At 46.7% G+C, this 14,542-nt stretch overlaps 2 protein-coding genes across 2 annotated transcripts in view; one reads left to right on the forward strand and one right to left on the reverse strand.

Annotated features, from left to right (window-relative positions):
* usp24 (ubiquitin specific peptidase 24) overlaps positions 1 to 3,941 on the forward strand; it is a gene marked incomplete at its 5' end in the record, with an annotated part of 46,612 nt that extends 42,671 nt beyond the window's left edge. The window contains 6 exons of the mRNA XM_079221442.1: positions 7 to 73; positions 1,300 to 1,378; positions 1,490 to 1,565; positions 2,576 to 2,662; positions 2,779 to 2,889; positions 3,381 to 3,941. Coding sequence (XP_079077568.1) covers positions 7 to 73; positions 1,300 to 1,378; positions 1,490 to 1,565; positions 2,576 to 2,662; positions 2,779 to 2,889; positions 3,381 to 3,443 — 483 coding nt within the window. The 3' untranslated portion in view covers positions 3,444 to 3,941. The remainder of the gene's footprint in view (positions 1 to 6; positions 74 to 1,299; positions 1,379 to 1,489; positions 1,566 to 2,575; positions 2,663 to 2,778; positions 2,890 to 3,380) is intronic.
* Positions 3,942 to 8,837: 4,896 nt separating this feature from the next.
* Positions 8,838 to 14,542, reverse strand: part of pcsk9 (proprotein convertase subtilisin/kexin type 9) — a gene marked incomplete at both ends in the record, with an annotated part of 5,747 nt that continues 42 nt past the window's right edge. The window contains 12 exons of the mRNA XM_079220844.1: positions 8,838 to 9,029; positions 9,575 to 9,741; positions 11,159 to 11,330; positions 11,421 to 11,569; positions 11,662 to 11,832; positions 11,938 to 12,121; positions 12,272 to 12,468; positions 12,609 to 12,750; positions 12,878 to 13,011; positions 13,739 to 13,871; positions 14,128 to 14,310; positions 14,456 to 14,542. The exon at positions 14,456 to 14,542 is cut by the window's right edge and continues 42 nt beyond it. Coding sequence (XP_079076970.1) covers positions 8,838 to 9,029; positions 9,575 to 9,741; positions 11,159 to 11,330; positions 11,421 to 11,569; positions 11,662 to 11,832; positions 11,938 to 12,121; positions 12,272 to 12,468; positions 12,609 to 12,750; positions 12,878 to 13,011; positions 13,739 to 13,871; positions 14,128 to 14,310; positions 14,456 to 14,542 — 1,911 coding nt within the window. The remainder of the gene's footprint in view (positions 9,030 to 9,574; positions 9,742 to 11,158; positions 11,331 to 11,420; positions 11,570 to 11,661; positions 11,833 to 11,937; positions 12,122 to 12,271; positions 12,469 to 12,608; positions 12,751 to 12,877; positions 13,012 to 13,738; positions 13,872 to 14,127; positions 14,311 to 14,455) is intronic.

Below are 14,542 nucleotides of genomic sequence, written 5' to 3' on the forward strand. Positions count from 1 at the left end.
TTCCAGGTGATGGAGGATCCGCTGCAAACACAGAGACTCAAGTACGCCTTCGAGTCGGAGAAAGGCCTTTTAGGTATGACTCAGCACTTTTTGTTTTGGTCTGTTTGACTCTAAATGACCATAATGTACTAAATGAACATCATGCTGTATTGAAGAAGACTTGAAACTAGAGATTGAGACATAAACTCATGTTTACAATGTTTACTGAGGGAATAAATCAAGAGAAGTAGAGTCATTTATATAGACTTCTATACAACCAGAGGAGTCACCCCCTGGTGGTCAGGAGAGAATGCAGCTTTAACACATGACGCATGCACTTCTATACAACCTGAGGAGTCGCCCATTAGTGGTCAGTAGAGAGAATGCAGCTTTAACACTTGAAGCATTGACTTCTATACAACCAGAGGAGTCACCCCCTGGTGGTCAGTAGAGAGAATGCAGCCTTTTCATATGAAGATAGACTTCTATACAACCAGAGGAGTCACCCCCTGGTGGCCAGTAGAGAGAATGCAGCTTTAACACATGAAGCATAGACTTCTATACAACCAGAGGAGTCGCCCACTAGTGGTCAGTAGAGAGAATGCAGCTTTAAGACATGAAGCATATACTTCTATACAACCACATGAGTCTCCCCCTGGTGGTCACGAGAGAGAATGCAGCTTTAAGACATGAAGCATATACTTCTATACAACCAGAGGAGTCGATCCCTTGTGGTCAGGAGAGAGAATGCAGCTTTAACACATGAAGCATATACTTCTATACAACCAGAGGAGTCGATCCCTTGTGGTCAGGAGAGAGAATGCAGCTTTAACACATGAAGCATATACTTCTATACAACCAGAGGAGTCGTCCCCTGGTGGTGAGAGAGAATAGAGCGTTAACACATGAAGCATAGACTTCTATACAACCAGAGGAGTCGCCCCCTGGTGGTGAGGAGAGAGAATAGAGCGTTAACACATGAAGCATGGACTTCTATACAACCAGAGGAGTCGCCCCCTGGTGGTGAGGAGAGAGAATAGAGCGTTAACACATGAAGCATAGACTTCTATACAACCAGAGGAGTTGCCCCCTGATGGTCAGGAGAGAGAATGCAGCTTTAATATGTACAACTTAAGTCAATATTCCTTCTGTGGGACTTCAGCATCATATTAGAGTGCTAGTAATTCAAAAGGCTGCTTTCCACACTGGTTCATAGAAAGAAAATCGCAATCGGCCAAGAAAGTTGCGATCGCTGTATCTCGGCATTAAATGAATTCACTGAACGTGTAAAAACCTGACTTGAGTGCTTTTTCTTCTCAGCTTTGATGCACCAGAGCAACAACGTGGACAGCAGGCGCTGCTACCAGTGTGTGAAGTTCCTGGTCACGTTAGCCCAGAAGTGAGTCAGAGCTTCAGAGTGTCCAGGAGTAGTACTCGTACTCTTTGATGTACTTCATTGTGGGAGATTAACTGGCGATGACTCTGAGCCTCCTTCTGTTCCTCCCACCAGGTGTGCTCCAGCCAAAGATTACTTCAAGGACCTGTCCGGTCACTGGAGCTGGGCAGTGCAGTGGCTGCAGAAAAAGGCAAGCTTCGAAATTACTGAGCCAAATGTCAAAGAAATGCGTTTAGTTTTTGGGGTTTTTATTGACTGGAGAGTGAAAGTAGATGGTTGACAAGAAACGAGGAGGGAGAGATCTCAAAACCATAACTATTTTAACACTTTATGCATGACTTTATAACTATTTTTAACAGTTTATACCTGACTATAGCTATTCGAATAGTTTAAACATGACTTTGTAACAATTCATAAACTTTATACATGACTTTATAGCTATTTATACATGACTTTATAACTATTTATACATGACTTTATAACTATTTATACATGACTTTATAACTATTTATACATGACTTTATAACTATTTCAACACTTTATACATGACTTTATCACTATTTATACATGACTTTATAACTATTTTTAACAGTTTATACCTGACTATAGCTATTCAAATAGTTTAAACATGACTTTGTAAATATTTTTAACAATTTTAACAGTGTATATACATGACTTTATTACAATTTTAACAGTTTATTGCTGACTATATCACTATTTGAACAATGTATACATTACTTTAGAACTATTTTAACAGTTTATACATGACTAACTATTCTAATAGTTTAAACATGACTTTGTCAATTTTTACAATGTATACCTGGCCTTATAACTATTTTAACAGTGCATATACATGACTTTATAACAATTTTAACAGTTTATACCGGACTTCATGACTATTTTAACAATTTGTACATGACTTTATAACAATCTTAACAATTTATACATGGCTTTTTTAATTTTTTAACAATTTATACCTGACTTTAAAACTATTTTAATGATTTGTACATGAATTTATGAATATTTTACCATACATAAATGACTTAACTATTTTTAACCTGGCATTTTAACAATTTATTCCTGACTTTATAACTATTCTAACAATTTATACCTGCCTTTTTAACTATTTTAACTGTATATTCGGAGCATTAAATTAGCAAAAGATAATTACATTTTGCATCGTGTTCTCTGTGCCCTCAGATGACTGAACATTACTGGACTCCACAGAGCAACGTCTCCAATGAGACATCCACCAACAAAACCTTCCAGCGCACCATCTCTGCACAGGTACACACACACACACACACACACACACACACACACACGATGCGTGATAACAATACATGACGTCCTCCTCTGCTCTCGCCTCACTCCCGTTTCCTTGTCTTGTGTCAACCCTGCAGGACACGTTGGCCTACGCCACGGCGCTGTTGAACGAGAAGGAGCAGTCCGGCAGCAGCAACGGCTCCGACGGCAGCCCGGCCAACGAGAACGCCGACCGCAGCCTCCGGCAGGTGAGCGACCTCGGTGCTACCGTGACTCGACGGAAGAGAATGGGGAAACCAAAATGGAACATCTTCCCGAGCTTCTGTCAGAAGCTGCAAAGGCCGCTTGTTGCCTCCCACGGTTGCTATCGGACGGCTCCATTCTTCTGGGCCCCCCGCTGTGTCTGACAGGTTGCCCACACAGCTCCCGCCTGTCAGACTCTTTCTGGCATGAATCCCCCAGATAATCGGTGTGTTGTGTGGAAGTCATAATCCCACCGTCGCTGCTGAGAACGAGTTCATTCTCCTCCGCAAAAAACATCACATTTCTTGGTCATAGTTTTATTAAATTGGAGTTAGAATTAAGCTTGAATTGGAATATACTTAATGGATAATGTTTGATTTATTGAAACGTTTCTATTGCATTCATAGTGGGCTTCTAGGGTCTTGACATTTTTGGTTCAGGTCCCTTGATAGCGCTTGACTTTAATAATAATCTGTTATTGTTATGTCTCTCCCAGGGGTCGGAGTCTCCCATGATGCTCGGCGACTCAAAGAGCGACCTGGAAGATGTCGACCCCTAGCTCCTTCCAGCCACCCTCCTAACGGAGGAGGAGGAGGCGGCGGCTCCGGGCAGCCGACTGGAAGGGCTGCACGCTCGATTGGCCGGGACATTTTAGGACTCCACAACAAGCCAATCAGAACAATTACTCTCTCGGTCGCTGCGGCAACAGAGGAGCTATGAATAAATCGTAAATTACTTCCTTTCAGAGCAGCCGAGGGCGATGATGGAGATGAATTATCATTAAGGGCAGATTACGGCGGGAAGTACATGAGATGAGACAAAAAAAAAGGCAAAAAAAAAAATCCTTCCTCAATCACGGATGACTTCAGTTTTTATTCGTTCATTCACTCAGAATGACAGCAAGGCGGAGGATGGGTTTGGGTTGTGTTTTAACAATTTTCTGCTCATATTTGCCAATGTACCTACACAGACATATTCATATTGTAAAGATTTGTTCCATAGGTGTAATTTCCAGTGTAAGATAATATTTTAAAGTCTCCTGCGCTCTTCTCCACAGCCATGCAAACGTTTTTTTTTTTTTTTTTTTTTTTGGGGGGGGGCGTGAGGTTGCGTCAGCCGCTCTAGAGGAACTTGCACACACACACACACAGGCGCGTGTGTGCACTTGTACAGGAACACCTCCACACACACACACACACACATGCAGGAGCACTCGGGAGGGGTGGGGTTAAGTATGCACTTTATAGTCCGGTCCCAGTTCTATTGTGACGTACAGCAGCACTGGTCGGTTCCTCTAGAGCCTCCTCGCTTCCTCACTTCCTTGTGTCCTAGCAACCTCTTTTTTGCTTTTAACAACCCGATATGTCCGGTGCCACTCACGCCTCGTGCGCTGGATCGTTTTCTTTCTTTTTTATGCTTGTTTTTCATCGCCTGTTTTTAGTTTTCTTTGCCACTTTTGTTTGACGGGACTGAATATTTGGAGAGGAATGTTTTTTTTGTTTTTCTCGTGGTGGGGGGTTTAGGGGTTTAGGGGGGTGGGACTCGAGCCTTATGCAAACGCAAAGCTGATCTGGGGAAGTGCACAGATCCGTGTGGCCGTCAGTGCCGACTGAAGGGGAGCTCAGGAGCGTGTTTTACTTTTAGGTGCCAAGGTTACACACAAAGAACAACAAACAACAACAACATGCAAGCGCGTGTCACGCATTCACTCTCAGACACAAGAGCAGGTTGTTCTCACTGCACTTCTGCTTTATCAGGGTTTTCTTTTTCTGCCAATGAAGTTTTCTTTTTGCTTCGCCTTCGTTTTGCTTTCGTCGTCCTTTTGTTCTCTCACACACACACACACACACACACACACACACACACACACACAGAGAGGAGCTGAACCCAAAACGTAGCTCCATCGTTCCTCAGTCGTCGGGAGACTTGAAGTGCCTTAACCTCCCGCCCCCCGTCCCGCCACATCTCCAGAGGAGGTGGGTCGACCTCTGCTCCACTTTGGTGTCTCCCGCGCTCACGATAGTCTCACAGGGCTTCTTCATCCTCCTCCTCTTCCTCACGTTTAGACCCTAAATAAAACGGGGGGAAATGTCCTCTGTGTGTCGTGACAAAGGATTGTAGGAATGTGTGTGTGTGTGTGTGTGTGTGTGTGTGTGTGTGTGTGTGTGTGGGGTTAAAGCAAAAAAAAAAAATGCTGCTTCTTTTCAGACACTTTGTAGATACAGATTTCACGCTGCGTAGTTTTAGGGAAGCCGCGCTTCCAGCTGGAGTCGAAGAACATGAGCCCTGAACTTCAGCTCAGCTTTAACAGGTCAATGTTTACAGTCCCATCATGCAACGCTGTCTATTTTTGTTTGTTTTCTTCTGTTTTTGGGAGTCGTCATGTGATCAATCCACTGAGGCTCCTCAGTAGAGGTTGTTTTAGCCCCGCCCCCTCCTCCCTCTCTAGATGTGAAGGTCACGTCGTGCTCTCCGGCACGTTTGCATGTGTGGCAGTAAGATGTGGTGAAGTTTGTCTTTTCGGTGTGACAGAGAAAAAGACCCCCCCTCCTCTTCCTCTCCTCTTCCTCCCCTCTTTTCCGTGTTGTTTGCCGTGTCATTTGGTCACTCACTGTCACAAACTCCCTCCTCTCTGTGGCCGGTCACATGCTACCTGATGCAGTCGGTGCCAAGTGCATTCAGCCAAGAGTCTCTCCTGAGTCTCCCTCCCTTCCTCCTCTGCTCATCGCCCACAACTACTTGCAGAAAAAGGACAAAAACAACAACTTCAAAGACGACAAACGGCGAAACAATCTTTTGGTTTTAATCCTGGGATGCAGGGAGGGGTCTTGGGTAAACGTGCGCGGGGTTGTGGCATCTGTACGGGTTTTTACTGTCATTCAATTTTGAAGAAATTCACTTCTGCCATCGCAGGATTCTGCAACGCATGTTAAAACTCGAGTTTTAATTTGTACATCGGAGTTTGATTAAGGGGAAATTTGATATAAAATAAACTGGAATGCACAACCTTTTGTAAACATTGTTTTTTTTTTTAGGTACGTCTACACGAAACGTTGGTGCTCCATTTCGATTTTCACCTTCCTTTTTTTATGTATCTTCCAATCAGACGTTTTTCCTCGCAGACATTTTGAAAGGTTTAAAAATGACAAATGGCTGAGTTCCATTTAGCTGCTTCTGTTTTCGGGTCTTGGGCTGCGTCCGAAACCGCGTCCCAACGCACCGATTGGATAAACTGAGCACATATCTGGAATGTAAACATTCGTCGGGTCTAGAGGCACCCAGACGCAATGCATTGTGGGGCCGCTAAGCTCACGTCTCAGAAAATCCTCGCAATGTAGTAAATGATGCATTTGATGCGAGATATACTTAGTTGTGTTATGTGCAAACTGGCAATAAAACAGCCATCGTTATTAATAACGCTTCAAGATGTCTGCTTTGAAACGTCCTGCTGGACCAGAATAATCCGAAATATTCACGAAAGGACGGATCAATTCCGCATTAGCGATATCAATGCAGCGCCATGCTTTTGTTTTTCACTCCTATTTTTATTTATTTTCTGTCGCATAAAGACGGACAAACGTTTTCTTGTATTGTAAAATCAGTTATTTAACTTTTGTTTTTGAGAGAGCAGAAGGTAACTGGCTTGTTGTTGAAGCTAATCAGACTGATTCATCACAGCGGTGGTGGCGCCTGATTGTTTACTTACAATCAGACCTGGAAACACACTCATAAGACCGTGTGTGAGAGAGATGGGTATTTCTTTTTTTGATGAGCGTCCTTCTGTGTCTTTTTATTGCCCTTTTTTTAACAAAGACATTCTGAGAATAACGGGCGTAAATAACAGAATGGAGAAGGAGAATTTATCAAGTTTAGGAAAAGACGAACACTGTGCTAAGAGCATCCGACTGCACTGACGCAGGCACATTCTTCTTTCTTTTTTATATATATATATATAAGCAATGTTATTTATATGTAAGTCAATTCTTAGTGTCAAACTTGATGCTGTACAATTTCAATTAAAGATTTCTGTCCTAAATAGAATCACACCTTCACACTTGACGAGTAAAGGACACAGAAATGGGGAAAAGAACTGCAAATACATTTTACGTCTCGGGCTTTTATTGTGAAAGGTAAAAGCAGAAGATGTGGATCTGCTTTTGTCGAGGTTGAAAGGAGTAAATAAAGTTGTCCGTCTTGGTTCGGACCACGGAGCCTCCCTGTTGTTTCATAAATCACAACGTGCAACTGAAACCGTCCCGTTATTCTTATATAACGGAGCAGTCGTTTAAGGTGCACTGTGTAGGAGGAGTAGTACCACTAGAGAACCTCTAGGGGCGATAGTCTGTCCTCCGGCCAACCAGACATGATGACGAAGACGTAGAGATGCATTGAGGGCTCATCACTCCCGTTGAAGGTTCAGAGTCTGTGTACGTTTGTTTATTGGATTAAATACAAAATGTCCGAAATAAGAAGAAAACAGTCCCAATTTGGGTTTAATCCAATAAACAACAATCGAAACATTCAGCCTCCAGTTCGTGTCGGAGGAAAGACACAGACTGTTAGCAGAGCTTCAGCAGTTTGGTTGACTTTTGTATGACTTTGTTTTTATTTAACCGAAGACTAAATTTAGATTGTATGGATCCAGTCGTCGAGGTGAGATACTGCCCCCTGTTGGTTACATCTTACACGTTTCACCTTTAATGTCTTTAGAGGCGTCTACATCAGAGGCGTCTACGTTAGAGGAGTCAATAATAGCGTCTACATTAGAGACGTCTCTAATGTAGACGTCTACATTAGAGACGTCTCTTATGTAGACGTCTACATTAGAGACATCTACATTAGACGTCTTATGTAGACGTCTCTATAGACGTCTACATAAGAGACGTCAGACGTCTACATAAGAGACGTCAGACGTCTACATAAAAGACGTCAGACGTCTACATAAGAGACGTCAGACGTCTACATAAAAGACGTCAGACGTCTACATAAGAGACGTCAGACGTCTACATAAGAGACGTCAGACGTCTCTTATGTAGACGTCTACAATAGAGACATCTACATTAGACGTCTTATATAGACGTCTCTATAGACGTCTACATAAGAGACGTCAGACGTCTCTTATGTAGACGTCTACAATAGAGACATCTACATTAGACGTCTTATATAGACGTCTCTATAGACGTCTACATAAGAGACGTCAGACGTCTACATAAGAGACGTCAGACGTCTCTTATGTAGACGTCTACAATAGAGACATCTACATTAGACGTCTTATATAGACGTCTCTATAGATGTCTACATAAGAGACGTCAGACGTCTACATAAGAGACGTCTACATTAGAGACGTCTCTAATGTAGACGTCTCTTATGTAGACGTCTACAATAGAGACATCTACATTAGACGTCTTATATAGACGTCTCTATAGACGTCTACATAAGAGACGTCAGACGTCTACATAAGAGATGTCAGACGTCTACATAAAAGACGTCTACATTAGGTCTACAATAGAGCTGTCGACATTAGAGATGTCTACATTAGAGGCGTCACTTATGTAGACATCTACAATAGAGACGTCAGACATCTACAATAGAGACGTCAAGCGTCTACATTATGCAGACGTCTACATGAGACATCTACAATAGAGACGTCTTTTATGCAGACGTCTACAATAGAGACGTCTTTTATGCAGACGTCTACAATAGAGACGTCTTTTATGCAGACATCTACAATAGAGACGTCAAGCGTCTACATTAGAAGCGTCTACATTAGAAGCGTCTACATTATGCAGACGTCTACATGAGACATCTACAATAGAGACGTCTTTTATGCAGACATCTACAATAGAGACGTCTTTTATGCAGACATCTACAATAGAGACGTCTGCATAAGAGACCATTCCTTGACGTCTACAATAGACACGTCAAAGCTGTGTTCAAGGCGTTGGCCATCACATCAGAGGGGAGGCGTGTCGGGCTGCTCTGGTGTTGATGGTCTGACGCGGCAGCACACGGCGACGCCAGCAGCTCCCGTCCCGCCGCGGACACGACAAGCGTTGCCCCCGGCAACCGGCCCCATGATGGCGGAGCCCTGAGAGACGGCGCTGCAGCCGGTCAGAGTCCAGCCGGACGGACAGGACACCTCCACCTGCAACAGAACAGCAGCAGGAGGTGAAGGCGTGATCGTCAAAAACATTTCTATCTGTTTAGGATATTTAACGGACAGATATGATGAAGGGGACACCGACCAGGAAGAGACTCAAAATGACCACAAAGAAACCAAAAGAGACTACAAAGAGACATAAAACGGCTACAAAGATACATAAAACAGCTACAAAGAGACTACCGTAAAAGTCGGGTTACACGCCTCTACTACCTTCGGTCAGTGTCCCCGTTAGCCAGCTAGCGCTACGCTAGCTCCCCGACAACCACCGAAGTTAGCGGGACCAGCCCCGTCTCGGCGGGGAGCTAGCAGCAGCGCTAGCTAGCGGCAGTGCTAGCTTGCTACAGCGGGGACACCCACCGGAGGTAGAAGCGGCTTGTAACCCGACTTTTACGGTACAAAGAGGCATATATACAGCTACAAAGAAGCAAAAATAGACTACAAAGAGACAAAACGGCTACCAAAAAAGTATACTGGGAATGTGGGAGGCAGTTAGAAAAAGGTCCCCTCAAGTGACATAAAATATTCACCTCGTCTTCATCGACCGATCTGTTTTCCAACAGGTTGCACTCCAGAGATGGAGCGCGGCAACACACGGCGTGGGGCGTCGCCCCGTCTTTTGCGACGCAGCGCCGGCGATCACCTGGATGGGGACGCGAGTCGGACGACATCGAGGCAACGGGCCGCGAGGCGCAGCCTAGAAAAACATGCGACATGCTTTAATGAGCGCAGGCAACGAGTTGCCCATTCATTCAATTAAATGTGTATTTTAATTTCATCATATTATGCAAAAGCTGTTCAGAATGCTAATCTAAATTAAACAATTAAACCAAGCAAAAACAAGCGGTACGTAAGAGTATGGGGTATTTATTTAAAGGTACAGTGTGCAGCATTTAGTGGGATTCATTGGCAGAAATGCGTGAAATCACCACAAAATAAGAATTGTTGGTTTCGGCAACAAAGAACACAAAATGGTTTGGTTGAGGCAACAAAACCACCAACGTCTATTGCACATGTTTATGCACATGTTTATGCACATGTCTAATAGGATGTAAAGTAACTACCACTCGTGTGTTCTAACACCGGCTGACAGCTCTGCTCTTTATACTGCTCACAGACTGCAGCTGGTGGGGAGCGCATTTAACTCTCAGGGTGATTGCCATGGTAACTGGCATAATTGACCACGGTGTTCTAAATGCAGCATGAAAAGCTTGAACTCTGTTTAAAGGGTACACTGATTCACATACTTAGACATGTATATGTACAACAGACTTATTTACGTTAACTACTATGTACGCAACTTCATTTACATAATGAACCCCTTTTTAGATCAAATATGTTGACAAAGTTTTCCTTTGGCGACAATTTGCGATTGAAAAAAGGTAATAAATCACAATATATCGCAATACTCAATATATCGCAGTATCGTGATAATATCACAGTATTGTGATAATATCACAGTATCGTGATAATATCGTATTGTGGGACCTGTGGGTGTGGGTGATTCCCACCCCTACTATTTAATGACACGTCCGTTCTCCGTCTTTATGCTCAGCTGTTCAAATTGTTCAGACATTGTTAGTGGAGAGGATTATTTATTTGTCTCTTTGCTGAAGTCTGTACTTTGGGGGGAAAGAAGGAGTCTTTACTTTTTCCATTATTTTTAAATTGTTTTGTTGTTTTTCTTCAGAATGACACATTTCACATTTTGTTATAGTGAGAAACAATTGCGCTCCTAAAAACATACACAAATATTCTTCCACTAACATTCCAGCGAGTTCAGAGCAGAATTTTGTATTTATTTTATTAATATATTCCCATTAATCTCCATTCTATGCGAGCCGAGGGCCAAATAAAAGAATTTGCATCACGTGGGAGTTCAACTTTAGTGAACTTTGACCAGCGAGGTCTCAGCCTGAACCAACAGCAATCTGTCACTGTGCCTTTTATGCAAGTATTAATAAACGTGAGGAGGTAGTCGAACATGAAGTAGTAATGTCTCTGCAGTCTCTAAGCTGGCTTTCCTCCATATAAATGGGCGGACATGAAAGTGATATCGATCTCATTCTAACTGGAGTGTATCTTGAGAGCTTCTCTCTCCGGTGTGACGTAACCGGTCAGGTGGTGCGGCTGCGTCCCGACGCACTCGGCGTCTGGTCCGGTGTCGGGACCGGCGGCGTGGACCCGGCACCGCAGGCCGGCGGTCACGCAGCAACGCGCCACGGCGAACACGCCTCTCCCCCCCGGGGCGTTGTGCGCGACACACTCCATCTGCCCGCCGTTCACCTGTGAGCGCCGAGGGGGAGGAGTTTATATGAACGCTGCACCTGAGATGTAAGTGTTTCTGTGTGTGGTGATGACAGAGTTTGAACTCACGGTGATGGTTTCTCCCACGGTGTCGCCGTCGGGAGCGTAGCCGCTGCAGCTCATCATCTCCTCGCCCCGGCGGCAGCGGCTGACGGCCGCGTCGGTACCCGTGACCCCTGACCTCTCTGACCACGCTGAGCGACACAGGAGCTCCTCGTCTGCAAACGCGCACACACAGGTACGCGGTGTGACCTACACGCTGATGCTCATCGTGTAGAAGAATAAAATGAAGAATCAAAGTGTGACTGACTCGTGCTGTTGCCGGGAGCCATGGCGGCGACCAGGTTTGGCGTGATGAGGCGACGTGCGTCCGACAGAGAGAGGAAGTCGATCGTGTTGCTGACGGAGTAATGCAGCATCATCTGCAGGACCTGCACCGGGGCCGCGTTCTGATTGGACGACAGGATCACCGCTGCTATACCTGCCGGGGCACGAACCCCCAGAAAAAGCACATAAAGCGCTGATACTGCAGCCACAACCACAGGTGGTTTTCAGCTCAGCTCAGTTCAGGTGTGCGCATGCATACCTGCGGCATGTGCGGCGGCCTGGGACGTCCCGCTGCGGGAGGTGAAGCAGGTGCTGCAGTCGCTGCTGGCGCTGACGATGTCATCGCCGGGCGCGAACAGATCCACGCAGCGGCCAGAGTTGGTGCCGCCCGCGCCCTGTGACATGAGCTGGTCCGCCGAGTTAACGGCCCCCACCGTGATGACCTACACACACACACACACACACACACACACACACACACACACACACACACACACACACACACACACACACACACACACACGAGGCGTTAAGGTGATGGATGTGTGTGTGCATCCGTCAGGCTGCCCTGAGACGAAAGGGGGTCACGTGACCTCGGGCTCTGAGGCGGGCGAGTACAGGCAGGCGTCGTCCCTGTAGTTCCCGGCGGCGGCGACGACCACGGCTCCGCCGGCCACCGCGCCGCGACACGCCGCGTTTAACGAGCGGCTGAACCCGCCGATGAAAGGCAGCAGAACGACCACGGCGGCCGCCGGGCGGGACAGCAGGGTCGCACGGATGTACTCCAGACCTGAGGAGAGGAGAGGGGGAGATGACACACGAGGGTTCAACAATGGCCGCCCTCCATCTCCCCTTTGTGAATGGGTTTCTACATAATGGTCGCATGCAACAGCAGCTCCATTTCTACACCTGCTTTCTACGTCTACCTACCCGCCAGAGCGCCGGACACGGTGCCTTTCCCCTGACAGTTGAGCACGCGCACCAGGTTCACGCCGGCGCCTCGAGCGACGCCAGAGTCCGACCCGCCCACGACCCCCGCCGTGTGCGTGCCGTGGCTGTCACACTGACTGGCCTGCAGAGAGAGAGGGTTGGAAACAGTGATACCCAACCCTGTGTGTATTTACTGTGTGTGTGTGTGTGTGTGTGTGTGTGTGTGTGTGTGTGTGTGTGTGTGTGTGTGTGTGTGTGTGTGTGTTCACCTGTTTGTGAACTCTGACTCCGTCCTCCTCGGGGACGTTGTTGAAGTCTGTGACGACCACTCGTCCTTCAATCTCCCGGTGAGAAACCTGAACGCCGCCATCCATCAAATACACCTCCGCCATCCCGCCGTCGTCTGCAGAGGACAGAGGGGGTGTGGATGTGATTACTTCACGACTGTGTGTGTGTGTCTGCGTGTGTGTGTGTGTGCCTGTGTGTGTGTATGTGTGCGTGTGTGTCTGCGTGTGTGTGTGTGTGCGTGCGTGTATGCATGCGTGTGCCTGTGTGTGTGTATGCGTGTGTGTGTGTACGTGTGTGACTGTGTGTCTGCGTGTGTGTGTGTGCCTGTGTGTGTGTATGTGTGCGTGTGTGTCTGCGTGTGTGTGTGTGTGCGTGCGTGTATGCGTGCGTGCGCCTTGTGTGTGTATGCGTATCTGTGTGTGTGCGTGCGTGTATGCATGTGTGTGTGCCTGTGTGTATGCGTGCGTGTGTGCATGCGTGTGTCTGTGTGTGTGTGCGTGCGTGTATGCATGTGTGTGTGTGCGTGCGTGCGTGTATGCGCCTGTGTGTGTGTATGTGTCTGCGTGCGTGTGTTTGTGTGTGTGTGCGTGCGTGTATGCATGTGTGTGTGTGTGCGTGCGTGCGTGTATGCGCCTGTGTGTGTGTGTGTGTGTGTATGTATGTGTCTGCGTGCGTGTGTTTGTGTGTGCGTGCATGTATGCATGCGTGCATGTGTGTGTGTGTGTGTGTATGCGTGCATGTGTGTATGTGTGCGTGCATGCGCCTGTGTGTGTGTATGCATGTGTCTGTGTGTGTATGCATGTGTGTATGTGTGCGTGTGCGTGCGTGTGACACAGACTCACTGGGTGGTCTGTACGTCCCGTTCTCAGAGGTGCCGCCGTGAGGCTGCAGTAGCCTCTGCAGGTTCCAGGGGGCGCTCTGAGCAAAGATGGAGGAGTCCTCCTCCACGTAGTGGACCTGAGGGAGCTTCACCGCCTGCAGGAACACACTTTATACTGGGAGCTCAACTGGGACACTAAATGTATGTCACGAAAACAGATTCTTTGGATGCCATATTTATTTTGAATACTTCTAAAGCCAACTTTTTAATAGCGGCAAAACACGGACACATGCATTGATGTTGATATAAGTTGATATATAGTTGTTGTATGTTAGTTGGTGTTCTGGCTCTGATCATAACCAGGTAGCCCCACACCTGTATGCGCCACCATGTTATTCTCTACTGCATTACCAGGTGAAGCACGTCCCGGCCCATCTGCACCAGGACGCCGTGCAGAGCTCCGGAGAAGGTCTGCAGGACCTGCAGCCGGGATCCCGTCCGGGCCGCGGCGGCGCGCAGCCTCCTGGTGGTCCGCTGCACGCGCGCCCCCTGACGCAGCACGACCAGGTACTGACCGGGCACGCGCCACGCCGCCTGCAGCCGGGAGCACGTTAAGAGGACAGGGTCATTTATATTATAGCTTCTCAAATACTTCCTGGATCATAATATTAATAATCATGATGATGAGAAGATGGAGACTTCAAACTTGTCAGGTGGGAACGGGCAGTGGGATTGTTACCTTGTTGCACTTGAAGAACTCGGCTCCGGGCTCGGTTCGAGTCCCGTTCTCGCGGATCAGATCCAGAACCTCCTCGTCGTCCTCCTC

The sequence above is a fragment of the Taurulus bubalis genome (genome assembly GCF_910589615.1).
Source record: "Taurulus bubalis genome assembly, chromosome: 7".
NCBI lineage: Eukaryota > Metazoa > Chordata > Actinopteri > Perciformes > Cottidae > Taurulus > Taurulus bubalis.